Source organism: Amphiura filiformis, chromosome 2 (genome assembly GCF_039555335.1).
Source record: "Amphiura filiformis chromosome 2, Afil_fr2py, whole genome shotgun sequence".
Classification (NCBI taxonomy): Eukaryota; Metazoa; Echinodermata; class Ophiuroidea; order Amphilepidida; family Amphiuridae; genus Amphiura; species Amphiura filiformis.
This window is the reverse complement of record NC_092629.1, coordinates 11371391-11386366: the sequence shown is the minus strand read 5'-3', so window position 1 is coordinate 11386366 and position 14976 is coordinate 11371391. Positions and strand designations below refer to the sequence as shown.

Genomic DNA, 14976 nt, shown 5'->3' with positions numbered 1-14976 from the left:
AAAACAATTAATAGTCTGAAAGTGTGTATTCCTTCCCCGAGGCAGTAAATGTACTCGTAATGATGATAAGTATATAAAAGTATGCATTTTCAGAAAGGAAACGATGCAAGGAATCCGATTAATATAACTATAACAGATCTCACGCTTACGTAGGCCTACTTCATCCACAATTTAGGATATCGTATTCACTCCCTTCAGTCTTGAATGGTAAAACTGGACATTACGCGTACACCTCCCGCTTTCAGAGCTGCCTAATATTTGGCAACACTTCAGGTTGTTGCAAGAGTTGCTAAAAATATAGGTCGTATCCGCTAGTGGGCCGTTATACTTTACTCAACCAATGACACATCCGAGTTGCCGATCTTAAGTTGCAGTCAGAAGAGGAAGAATACATAGCCAACTTAGCCAATCCACACTGGATCATTGTTTCACAAGGAATCACACCGGCCGGTCTGTCTCGGAATAAATACTTGCGGACTGCAGGTCGGTCCTAGCGGAGTCGGAATATAAAAGAGATATTTTGTTAACGATATTGTTTTTCTACTTTTATACTATTGAAACATATTTTGGAAATACGCACGATCAAGATGAATTCCGCTATACTTTGTCTCACATTATGTGTACTTCATATGGGTGCAGGTAAGAGAGTGGTATACTTTTAATAATTCTATTTAAAAATCTGAACTTGCAGAGAAGTATACTTGACAGAACTTATGTATAGATTTACAATCCAACTCGTTTTCTTCGTCTACAAAAAAAGTTTATTCTCACTGGCGTGTAGGACCTAAGCATGCTAAGTGTAACTGCAAAACGATTTTAAAATGCTTCGGTGAAAGAAACTTTATGCTGCTCCTTATTATTTTATGGAACATGTTGGCCCGTCAGTTTTTGTAGAGATTGTACAGTAAATAGTTTCAAATCTCTTCTTTATACTCACTTCTTCCATTTTCCATTTTAAATTTTTGATCTTTTACAAATTTAATCATATTGTGGCTTGAACATAATTTCGTTTGTCTTTACATGTACCAATAAATTAGATTTGTTTGTGTAGCGCATGGAGGCTTAATTGTATTTTAGGCTCAAGTATTTAGCATTGCTATTATGCATGCTTTTACAAATATATTCAAGTAACTTTTCTTCACACTGACTCGTAGTAACTTAATTAAAATTAATAGCCTCCTGATAATAATCTAATAGATAATTTAATAACCCCTATCATGACTCTGAACGATCAAAATCGGAAAGGGGTACTTTGAGCCGAAACAGAAAACACACGTTATGTTAACATGGCTAAACATGTTAACATGTTTTTAATACATGCTCGTATCAGTATTGAAGATGTAGGGCCATTATCCTTATTATGAAATGTCAATTTTTTTAAATGATGGTCGGCTTTTCCTGTCACCTATTATGCACTGTAAGGAGATATTATTATAAATTTTTACAATTTTCTTCGAGGACTGTTGAATATCAAAAATATAAATTTCTAATGATTTGTCATAAAATTTGTATTAAAAAAAATCAAAATTATTTAATATCAGAAGAACTCTCTAAATTCCTAAGATTTAAAAATAAGTCTAAGAGACTTGTTAGAATGACAAAACCTTTCAGAGACTTAAAATTCAAATCTTTATTAGAGTAAAATTTAAATCCATTAGATTTGAATTTTAAGTCTTTTCAAGGTTTTGTCCTTCTAATAAGTCCCTGGAATTTAGAGAGAACATTCCTCGTATTCAGAATTCAATTTGGTATGTCTGCTGTGCTCTCGGGTCCCACAAAAATACTGTGCAAACGTTGCTATTCGATAAAGAATATCATGAACACAAGTTAGAATAGTCTGCTCATAATTAGATAATAATTACTAGGGACTAACATAAAGCATTTTAATAATAATCATAATTCTAGCTTTTGTGAATATCAAATAATTCTATATTCAAATTAAAATTTAGCGCATATAGACGAATCCAATTTCACGCATTCCTACTCCTCAATGGCAGCCATAGCCGCGACGGGGACCCAGCTATCTCACCTAAAATGTGAGATGATGCGGCCTTGAAGGGTATTTTAAACTGTATTCTATCACCCGTGTTACACGTAGACAATAGAATGATGAAAGTTTACAACACAAAGGAATCTAGCACCGAATTTTAAGCGGGTTTAACCCACCCATCATGCCCATTGGGCACTCACAACACCTGTTTGGTGCATGCGGAACCAAATATGGCCGACCAAATCCTGAACATAGGATGAACATTGACACTGCCCGAGTATGATTTGACACACCTAGACATGCTAAATATAGCTACATATCCTGAGGTTCAAATTGTCTGGAAAGTCTACGGATATGATAACGTTTTGCATTTATAATAAACAGTAAACACTTATAACTAACCCCCCTTAAATAATGGCCATTTTTCAAAAACGGGCTATTGTATTACCTGAGACCATATGCGTTGGAAGCAGAATTTATTTCTGTGCATTTTGAAAACTTGATACCATACCCCAAAAACAATAAAATACCGGTCAATTTAATGTAGTGAGGTCCAAATTTGAAAGTTGTAGTCTAGTTACAACAATACAAAAACACACAGAGAGCATTACACAGAATAATTTCCTTGCATTTATATATCATTGTATATATACAAAACGAATAGAATTTACTGCAACTTTCAAATCGCTGTGACGTTAATATAGGCCTATAATACGTGGACGTGCCGCTAATATGGGTAGCATTTTTGGCCTTTTGGTATATCAATGACCCCTTTTTTCTAAGCCAATTTTGGTAAATGAATGGGTCCTTTTTTCAAAAAAAATTCCAATTTTACCTTAACCCTAACCCGCCTGAATACTACAAAATACTACAGTATACTTGATGTGCTGTTCGTGCATGCATCCCACGTGGTGTGATGACGCAATCGCCCTAAGTGATATATAGGCACGGTTTCGCTTGCCAGCGAAGCCCAAGACCCGTGGCAAAGTGTCGCCGACCGAGTGCTTGGCATGCGAGGGTCTCGGTTCGAATCCCACCCAGAGCAAACAACTTCTTTCCTTCTTTTCTCTCTTTATTCTTTCCTTCTTTCCCTTCCCGTCGCCGAAAAGCCCTTATAGGGGGTTAGGGTTAATCTAGCCAAAATTGTGAAATTTTCCCAAAAAAATTGGGAAAATTTGTAAAAACTAGACAATTTGGGTTAAATTTGGCCGAAAATTTTGACTTTTGGTATATGGGTCCAAATTTCTTGAAAAATTGGTATATTTATGGGTCCACTTTCAAATTCTCAGCGGCACGTCCCTACCAAAATTAAAGTTGAGTCCCTCCCCCCCCCCCCGGGTCAAAATGCGCAGAAATACAATCTGCTTCCAACGCATTTTACAAATTTATAATACAATCGCCCGTTTTTGAATAATGGCCATTATTTAAGGGGTGTTAGTTACTTTTTGAGATGTTTATATCAAATCATACACAAAGAAAGTGGTGTCAAATAACACTAATTTCACTTATCCCTTAATATAGCCTCAGCCTTCGGTGGCTAAGCACTTATTTTAGCACCTTTTAACTGTCAATTAAAATACTAAAGACAGTATGTCATGTATGAAGTATATGTGATAGACATACGGTATTCATCTCTTTTCAAAAAGACCCGACTTAAATTTACTCTTTCCTTCGAGTCAGCCAAGGAAATGTTTTTCATCCGTGACCAGGATGCCCCTTGGTATCTACCAAGTATAGATCCGATTTAGATTCATCTATGTCTATTATAGACAGTCTATAATTATCTAACCCTGAGTTCATCTTCTTCTTAATCATTCCTTCTGACATAAAAGAAAAGACACGTCGCGCTAAAATACATTTTACATGGTAGCCTAGGTATAAATTATTGAAAATTGAAAATATCAGGTTTTGTCTGGATCAAAGTATATCCACAGCAAACACAAAAGGTTTTAAACATATTCTGTTCTGAGTTTTTCTTTTGGTAAAACGTTTCAATAACATTAAATGTCAGGTTTTATACAGGTCATGAAAACATTTTAAAACGTTTTGTGTGAAAACACACTGCAACAAAATTTTTAACGTGTTGTCATAATGCTAATATAAAACAATGTTTGCAAACATACTGCCAAATATTTTGTTTTAATATTTCTAAAGAAAAGGTAAAAAAACCGTTTTGAATGTTATGAAATCATTTTATACCCTTAATATAACCCGACATTTAAATACTTCCTGGCAGCCTGTTCTAAACCTTTGCGAATAATGTCGGAAACGTTTTGTGTTTGCTGAGACCATGTAGAATTGTATGGATGTTGCGACTTTCGTTTGCCTTAAGGGAACTGGAATGAGCGTTTTGAGCGTTTCGACAGCATTTTTTGTGGGACATGAGAGCACACCAGACCTATCGAATTGCATTCTGAATACGAAGAATGTCTTTCTGATATCAAATAATTTTCATTTTATAAAATTCACGATATAATACAAATTTTATGACAAATTATTAAAATTTGATATTTTTCGCATTTTGGAGATATAACAGTCCTCGAAGTAAATTTGATAAATTTAATGATATAGTCTTAAAGTGAATGTAGCTGGGAGGAAAAGCCGACGATCAACTGCAAATTTTGACCTTTCATATTGAAGATATGGATTTTTTCCCAAAAGAACTAATTTTTGTTGGTGTTTTGGGGAAAAAATCCATATCTTCAATACGAAAGGTCAAAATTTTCAATTGATCGTCGGCTTTTCATCTCACCTACATACACTTTAAGTATAAATCATCAGGTTTATAAAGTTAACTTCGAGTACTGTTAAATATCAAAAATATCAATTTTTAATCATTTGCCATAAAATGTGTATTACATTGCGAATTTCAAAAAATCAAAATTATTTGATATCAGAAGGACATTCTTCGTAATTATTCAGAATGCAATTCGATATGTCTGATGTGCTCTAATGTCCCACAATAAATACTGTCCAAACGTTCATACCCCTTCCTTAAAGCATACACCTGGACATATTTTCCAATTTTGTTAGCAAAAATATATAGATAAATATAAGTAAGTTTTCTGACATACTAATCGTGCTATAACCATAGAAAATCGCGCTACTGAAAATACATAAAGTATATGAATTTCAAATCGAAAAGAAGATGCACCACCTGGGACAATGAACCACAAAAATAAATAAAAAAAGGTAGCGACTTTCATTTCCCGTAGAAAATTGGGCACATGTTTAGTTACTGTGGACACGGTGGAAGAGAACGCTTAAGGTAGACTCGGTATTGTTGGTCGAAGCAGCGGAAAAAATTATTTTCATTATCTAAATCAATATATAATTGAAAAATAACACTTTGATGTTTTGCACAAGTTCATTCTACAAATCATATACTTTGAAAACTTACTTGCATTATTGTTGCTAATGAGTTATGTACGTTTTACAAACGTGTTGTTGTTTCAACCCTTTTTACTCAAGAACCTTAGGCCCTACAAAAGTATATCTGTGATATTTGATTTCTTCTACACACTCACTATGTAATGATCAATGCCATTTTTGCCAAAGCTCACTACCATTCGTAAGATACTGTGAACTACCAAATCGCAACAGTCACGGGAAAATTTTCTGGACACGTGACCAATGCGTATCAATGTAAGTGTAACCTCGAGCCTGATCTCTGACCCCGGCGGGGACCTCGCTATTCAAGTCTTAGTAATTTTGAATTAGAATAGTATTCTTGGCCACAATTTTGATAGAAATTTGTGTATTGCAAATTTATTGAATATCATGCAATCTTAATTTCTTCACAATATCATCAAAATTCAATTTCAAAAATATCTATCTACGGAAAAAATATTTATCTACGGAAACTCTTACCATAATATTTTTAACTTGCGACAAGTTACTTATTTTGCATCAAAGGAGGAATTCTTCCTATTCAAATACATTTGAAGACCACCCGCTGTGCTCGGGGTCACATTCCATAATGCTAATGTCTGCGCCCATATGTGTCACGTGCACAGAAAATTTTCCCGTGAAACTTTACCTATTAATTCTGACTGTTAATCATATCTATATATTTAATTGATCTTTTTAAGTTGACATTATTGAATTGGAAATAAGTTGAAATATGAGATCATCCGCTATCTTTAACAAGACATTCATACAAGTGTTCTGAACGCAAAGGCAGAAAGGAAGGAACTTTAATCATGCTTAATTCATTGATACTTTTTCAAGGTTATTTGTAAGGTACCCACATGCACTATTGATGTTATCTACAGCCTGTCTCAAAAAAAAGTGTGCAAGTGAAAAGCGCCCTCTGTGACCATTAGAAAATACCGTTGTGACATAATACTTACATCAGCGTCAAGGGCATAGACTTAGCTCTCAAATACCGTTCAGTCTGTTCAATTTGCTTGTTTTAATCTTGAGATATGCTTGCTTAACAACGAAAGGGTAAAATCACAATTGTGCCACTTTTACTAGGGAAGAGGGCTGTACATGTAAATCAATGATAGCATCAAGTTTATCAAGAGTTCCTTCGTGAAATCAAAAGAATGCATCAATTACACAACAATACATAATTGTTTTTAATGTTTTATCATGATAAAGGTATAATGGTTCTCTTTTTCCACTTACGACCAATTAAACGATACATAAATATTTCACATTCTGCTGTAAAATTTAATATATCTGCATGTCAATGATTTTACCATGGCATACTGTTCTCATTTGTCATTCAAGACATGTTAAAAGACAAACAAATATTGCACACTTATAGGTTAATGAACTTTGACAAGTTCATGAAATTAGACAAATTAATGAAATTAGACAAAATAATGCACACGCGCTGGTGTTGATGCGTCTAATGCGAAGGGGGAGTGCATTAGACGCATTAACATCAGCTATCATTGATTTACATGTACCAGCCCTATTCCCTAGTAAAAGTGGCACAATTGTGATTTTACCCTTTAATTGTTAACTAAACATATCTCGCGATTAAAAAGAGCAAATTGAACAGACCAAACAGTATTTGAGAGCTAAGACTGTGCCCTTAACGTTGATGTAAGCATTATGTCACAACGGTATTTTCTAATTGCCAAAGAGGGCGCTTTTCACTTGCACAATTTTTTTTTAGACAGGCTGTATTGAACTCTAGAAGAATAAGTTATTACCAATCTATTTTTAACTTACTTCAAAATACTTGTGAAACAAAATAATTAAAACACAAATACAAATACTGATTTTTGCCCACATGTCAACAATTTCTCACAGTTGGCCACAATTCAAAATAATTTTAAAATGCGATTTGCTAGTTCACAGCATCTTGCGAATTGCAGTGAGCTTTAGCAAAAATTACCTTGATCATTTCATAGCGAGTGTGTAGAAGAATTTAAATATCACATATTTACTTTTGTAGGTTCTGTGGTTCTTGAGGTATGGTGTTAAGAGGGCTGAAACAACAACACTTTTGTAAAACGTATACATAACTCATTCACAGAGGATGATTTAAGCACTTCCCAGCAAGTCTTGCGGTTAGCACAGCTGTGTGAGTGAACATGACACCACTGCCGCCCACTGCATACACACGTGCATGGTTAAATTTGAATTTGGACAGATATATTTACAATAAAAACCCCTTCAAAAAGTTGGTCGATTTCACATTTTATGTTATCTACAGAAGGTGTGAATTATCCTTCATGCATACATCACTTTAAATCTGAAATCGACCAAGTAATTACGACACACGGGCAATTCTAAAACAACATCTTTTGCACAGAGTTCAATGGGATTTGAAAAGTAAAGTGGCAGTTGCAACTATAGTGATAACACTTTTACAGTGCATGATGGGGCTTCCTTAAATCATCCTCTGACTCATTCACAACAATAAATCAAGCTTTCAAAGTTTTCAAAGTATATGATTTGTAAAATGAAGTTTTGCAAAACATCAAAGTGTTATTTTTCAATAATATCTTGATTTAGATAATGATAATCGACTTTTTTGTTGCTTCGACCAACATACCTCGTCTACCCTCAATACCTTCAGAAGACCTTGTATAATAAACATGTTTAGCATGTTTTGCATTTTGATTAGCATGTGCTATTTAAATATTTCCTGTCACGCGAAACCGGCATAACAGCTGCCAATGGCACGAATGCAACTTGTAACTATGTCCGCTAAAATGTGCAATACTGGTCTTAATAATAAATATGCAAAATTGTTACTAATTGAACAGTTAGCAAGCACAATCTTATTGACTATACTTATTGTGTATTTATAGTTCATTATTGAACAATAACACAGCTCTAGCTGTAGTTCACATTATTGATTACATAACCTTATTTGAGTCCGAAATGTGCTCTTTCAGTGCTTTGAAACTAATTAACTAAATTTGACCCTTTGAACGTAAACCAAAACAAAATTCGACGTTTTGCTTGGGTGCGGACGACCCTATTCTTCGCATCTCAAAAAATTGTTTCCTGAAATAAAGTAGACCGTAAAAGGTTTCAGCCTTACAATTTCGCCAAACTGCCTCATGCATTTGTCATGCGGCCCATACACGATCAATGTTATTGATCAATATTGCGGACCCTAGATGCAGGAGTGGATACAAAATCTACCATTGTGCTGGTACAATGGTAGATTTTGTATCCTTTCTTGTATCAAGGGTCTTTGATATTGATGAAAATTGAACGTGTACATGGTATATGAGCCGCATAAGATGGCATTCAAGGCTTATGATTGTTATTGTTCCCTAGAATTCATGCATCCCACGGTGGGGACATGTGTGGATTGCCTAAAAAGGTCCCGTTGCCAATATCACATTTCACGTTACATCAACAACTTCACTTCTTATGTACGATTGTTCTATTGAGACGTTTTCATTTTTGATAATAATACTTCTATTGTCAGTGTCAAATGTGCATGTACTGAAAGGTGTTGCCAGGGCCGTTCCTAGGGATTTTGCCGCCCTAGGCAAAGCCTCTCCCTTCCGCCCCATCAAAGCATACTAAAAAAGTGCTAATGGGGTTACCCCCTTGAAAACTCATCAGTTTTCTTCCTTTTCCGCCCTGTTTTTTGTTTCGTACCATTTTTATTTTTCCTCTTAATTTCTTCTTTTTATCCGCCCTCATTTTTTTTCTCCCTTTTCTTTTTCCATTCCCGTTTTTTTTTCGCCCTTTTGTTGCGCCTCTCTGCGTTTGCCGCCCTAGGCGACCGCCTTACCTGGCCTAATGGTCGTAACGGCCCTGGGTGTTGCCACTAACTGCAATTTTCAAACAAAGGCTTACCTTTCTTAAGAAAATACATTCACAAATTCGCTAATAGTTTGACACAATAAAAAACCAGATTATACTTGTAATACGTATAATGACTCAACGTTTCAAAATCTGACTCAGATTTTGATATTTTTGAATAGATTATACTTGTGTACGAGAAATTGCTAACATGACTCGACCATGAAATAACTCGAGTTATATACAACTCAGATACTTACTTTCTTGATTGACTCGTTATTTTTTCACCTTTTTGTTTTCAAATCAGGCGCCCAGACTTATAATGGTTGGAATACACAGCAACAGGCCCCAAACAACTGGAATAATAATTGGAATACGTATACACAACCAAAAACGGCACCACGGAACCAAGGGAACCAGCAGCAGCGGCGGCACCCAAGAAACCGACAATAGCCGGAGCCGCCGGAGCGGCTGGAACCGCAGGTGCCACATTGTGCGACCGTTAGTATCTATATATTACATTTGTGTCTTGTTTGGTGGATTACCTATAGTCCTACTATAAAATAGAACACATTTAATATGACCCAAAGACGACGGTCACAAAACATAGCTGGTTCTTGGATGATAATAGTTTTTGAGGCCAGAATAAAAGGAACCTATCTACGAGGGGGTATCAAAAACTTTTTTATACCCCTCGTATATACAGATACAGTGCGAGTATTGAGCACCAAGATGGGGTTTGCAGACAGGGTTTAAATGGTTAGTAGAAAGGGGGAAATTTTAAAGTCCACAACAGTACTATATTTTGCGTCAATGTTTGTATTTTGTCGTGGTACGGTTTTGTAATCCCAGCCGTGCATCCACACCAATACCAAATTCAAGACCCCTCCCCAACCACTGGTCGAGCACTCGGGTTAAATCTTAAAGCATGACTCAACTTTATCATACAGGGTTCAGGCCGTCAAAATAGTCCACCCCTTCGCATGGGTATTAATAATTACATTAAGCAGACATTTACCCATGGGTATATCACAACCTTGATTTCTGACAAGGCCAAAGTGTGGATTACGCCTGGCATGCCTGGGGATCAAGTAGGAACTAAAGAATATCCTCTTTTAAATGGTTGAAGGAGAATGACATCTTCCGTCGACACAAGCTGCTTATTTCCCGGGCTTATTTATTATGTGATATTAGCCCCCACGTTATTGCAAAGTTCTTGCTAAAAAAAAAAGACCTATCAAGATGTCAGGTATACATGCTTCAACAATCGATAATTTTGGCATTTATAAAAGTGATCTCCTGGTCTCCATCGATTGGAGTTAATAAACATCTTAGTAGACTCGGGCTATTTAACATGAAGGGCTCTTTTCAGAGCCATCAAAGGGGCGTGTATCTATTGTAAACAACTCTTTACAGAACCGCCAACCTTTTAATGGACAAGGGACAGTTCGCATGAAGGGCTTTGTTCCAAATCCGAGTAGCAAAGCGGTGCCTATTCTCTCTTTAGCAGATAAGGGCCATCATCTGGGTAGGGACAGCTCACAATGATATGCAGAAACGGAGCAGCCTATTCATGATGCAGTCATGTCTACAGTAGAATTCATTTCGACCTTTGCAGGACTTAACCCCATTAAAAGCTATTAAACCAAGATAACACTCATTGAAACAGCTCAACTGATTAAATCGGATCTTCTCTGGCTGTGCACATGTGACTGTTTTCATGAGCGATATCGCAAAAAAGTTTGTATTAAAGCTTCAGTTGGGTAACCGATTATAAAGGAAACGAAAGGAAACAATGGTATGTGTACCATTGTTCACGAAATGAGACAATGGCGTGCTTTTTGTAAACCAGCATTCTTGAAAATGAGCAACATAATGATTGTTGACTTAACACGGTTTGGAAATAATTTCTTCATATTTTGGTGTTATCTGTCGTTTACATATCCTTCCTAAAACACAAAAGTACGACCCTCTCCAAACACCTAAATTAGCTAAAAATTTAGGACATGTTACAAAACTATATTGTCTAGAATTTTAGAAGAGTACTTTTAATATTGGCCGGTTATTTTTCACACAGCGACGTTAACTAGGCAATGTACTATTACCTATAACATTAACTAAAACACCAAAGTACGAATATTTCCAAACATCTAAATTAGCTAAAAATTTAGGACATGTTAAAAACTATATTTTCTAGAACTTTAGAAGAGTACTTTTAATATTGGCCGGTTATTTTTCACACAGCGACGTTAACTAGTCATATCCCCATACTGTTAACGTAGGGCTATTTGTGGAGGTCACGCGTCAATGGGAAAGAGCACTGTGTATTGTGTATAGGAAAACGGACAGTAACTGCAGTATGTATGTATAATCCCCATGACAGTTGTATACTTGTCCGATGTCGTTCCTTCAGAATCCCTCTATTTGCATAAATGAATACCCATCGTACGAGTCTATCATGCAATAACATGTTCTTGCATTTTTACTTCTTTAAACAGCTGCTAACTGTGTTTGTCACGGAGAACTGGGATGTTTTAGGAAGCGTAGCCACTGTATGGAAACACGCGCTCCACTACCACAGACACCTGCACAGATCGGCACTAGGTTCTTGCTCTACAAACGAGGAAATAGAGGCATTCAACCTATTACTACTAAGATGTCGTCTACTGCATTGTATGCCGCTGGGTTTGACGCTAGAAAGTCTACAATGGTCGCTGTTCATGGTTGGACGCAGTCTTCTAGTGCTTTTGATGGCTTGAAGAATGTGTTCTTGAAGAAGGTATGTATAGCGTGGTACAAAGAGACAACCAAAACAACACTAGCAACAGCAGTGATATAAGTTAGTCTCAGGGGCGTAGCAAGCAGGTGTATAAGGTGGATGACGTCCATGAGCCCCGAGGGTTCAGGGACCCCGGCAAAAGTAAAAATAAAATTAAGGGAGATTTAATCTGATGGGATTTACCAAAAAGGTCAAATCAAATCCATCACAGAATTGCGGTGGATAGTACGACAACCATTAAACAATGTATGTCCTTTAAAAAGGACCAAGTCAGGGGCGTAGGAAGCAGATGGACCGGTGGACGAATTCCATGGCCCGAGGGTTCATGGGCCCATGCAAAAGGGAAAATGAAATGGTTAGGGATATAGGTCTGATATAGAAGAAGTTAAAAGCTGCCCGTACTGCTCCTTGTCCATCAGGGGCGTAGCCAGCTTTCTTGGTCAGGGGGGGGGGGCAAATAAAATTTTTGGGGCACAGACGAAAAAATTGCAGTTGCATCATACAATACATAGAGACTGTATGTCTTCGAGCTTCCCGAAAAGGGCCTTATTGGAATGAAGTGTGCGCGTAGCGCGAAAAAAATGGTATTTTACACTATTTTCGCCCATTATCCGGCTAAAAAGGGCTTTATTGTTACAATGTGTGCGCGTAGCGCGGAAAATGTTTACACTATTTTGGCCCTAAATTTTGCTAGAAAAGGGGCTACTTGCCCTTTTTCTTTTCCTTTGCCCTTCTGATTTTCTCTTTCATTTTTTTTGTCAGAGGGCACTTTTTCTTTCATTTTTTGTCAGGCCCCCCCCCGCTGGCTACGCTACTGTTGTCCATGGGCCCCGAGCATCTTGCTACACCCCTGGACCCAGTTATTAAAAACACCATCATCATCCACGGTGATTGAAACAACAACCGTCAGATATGTCAGGAAATTTGATGTCTCTTCCCTTAAAAAACTGACAAATCTTCGATGACAGATCAAGTTCCCTGAAGCATTCTATATCTGTCCTTGATATGTGTCCTGTCCGGATATGTTGTAAAGTCAGGATCACGAAATGACTAAACTAGATGAACTTGTTCTGCTCAGGTTCCCATAATGTCTCCTTCCCTCTCTCAAAGGAATTAATCGACCACATATGGATGGCTATTAACAGGTGCCATGCGAAATAATTTTTGGCAACGGTATGATTGAATGCGTGGTATTAACAAAGATGGGATTTGACAAATTATTTCCAAGGACATATGACGTCAAAGCGAAGCAGGTTTTTATCATAATTAGTCAAATTTCACCCGGGTGAGCCTCATCAATGTCAACTTTGACAACTTACATACTACGCTTAATGCAATTCGATGTAAAAAACATGGCTTAGAAAAGAGCCGCGTTCTATATCTACTATTAATGAAGTAGTCGTATAGTTATTGTTCTCAAGCGCAGCATTCATACATCCCACGGTGGGTACATGTGTGGAGTGTCTTAAAAGGTCCCGTTGCCAATGGCACATTTCACGTTACCTTCAACAACTTCACTTCTTATATACGGTTGTTTTATTGGGAAGTTTTCATTCTAAATAATCATACTTCTCGTGTCAGTGTCAAATGTGCATGTACTGAAAGGTGCTGGCACTTTTAAACTGTTCGTATTTTGAATACATCATAACTAGAGGTGAATACTACTGATCAAAGATGGGATTTTTATCCTAATTATAAACAATTAGCCAGATTTCACCCGGTTGAGCCTCATCAATGTCATCTTTGACACACATCCTAACTTAAGGTGAATAAACTTATATGACATTTGCCATACACATCGGGACATCGCTATCTCACAATTATAAAGTCCCATTCAGTGATCCCAGTAAAGGTGTAAAATATTACATTTGTTTGTAAATTGCCAAAGAGTGAAGGATTCGTCATTAAAACTGTCATTAGGTATTTTTGCTATGAAAAATGTGGTACACAACTTTCGGCTTAACCACCAAGCATGCTATGTTAGCACATCTAACAAAGGTACATGTACCAAAATCTGAATTTTGATGATTTTTACGATCATCCGTATGACCAAATTACTAAATGGGTCTTTAATTAAACCCTAACAATTGTGTATTGTCATGAAATGACCTTGGAGTAGTTGTGTACCAAACCTCAATTTCTACAAGTTAGCTGATATGTAGGCTAATGAACTACGTCATGAGCAAGAAGACTAAATTTACTCCTTAAATATTATAACCTCCCCGGACATATGCAGGACATGGCTCATTGTCCCAATATATATTTGTATAATTACCCAATAAGCCTGCAGTAATTGCTTAATACAATTCGAACCCCATTAAACGATGTCAAATTTAAACGGTTGCTGGATAGGATATTGAGCTCGATCAGGCATGAGAAGTGAAGCTATTTTGGTGATAATTTAAGGAAGCTATAAACAGCATTAGGCTCATCAGGTGTTGTCTGTTGTATAGATGAGGTGACATGTGTTTACATTTGATACGCCCTCTGTTGGTCTGTGATCAAAACTGTCAGGCACAAAACACTATAGTTTACATGGAAGAAGTTGATTTTTATTCATTAACTTTGGTTTCAAAGCAAATAATACAAAAATGGTATCAATCTTGTTTATAAATGCATCAAGCTATATACATAATATCACACAAAACTTCAAAGGTTTTTAAAAGTTGAGTTTTAAAGAGATTTATGTGGTCTGTCATAGACACTTCTGTGTTATTTTGCCTGCTTTGAAACAACAGAGGGCGGTCTGAATGTAAACATGTGACATCATAGGTCACCTCATCTATAGAGTCTTTGTTTAATCTTAAAGGGCATTTCGTGATCCACAGCCTCATCCCCCACTTTTCTCAAAAAAAGTTGAGATTTTTATACCACTGGAAACCTCTGGCTACATAATGTTTATGTACAAAATATTTCTTGCAGATTAATTCGTTTAGCAAAGTTATCGTGAAATTTTAATTTCGTTCTGGTGCACCAG

The 14976-nt window shown here is 36.6% G+C and overlaps 1 protein-coding gene across 1 annotated transcript in view; it reads left to right on the top strand.

Annotated features, from left to right (window-relative positions):
• Positions 1 to 347: 347 nt before the first annotated feature.
• The window catches only part of LOC140145885 (pancreatic lipase-related protein 2-like), a 30409-nt gene continuing 15780 nt past the window's right edge, over positions 348 to 14976 (top strand). The window contains exons 1-3 of the mRNA XM_072167588.1: positions 348 to 639; positions 9528 to 9721; positions 11719 to 11999. Coding sequence (XP_072023689.1) covers positions 11775 to 11999 — 225 coding nt within the window. The 5' untranslated portion in view covers positions 348 to 639; positions 9528 to 9721; positions 11719 to 11774. The remainder of the gene's footprint in view (positions 640 to 9527; positions 9722 to 11718; positions 12000 to 14976) is intronic.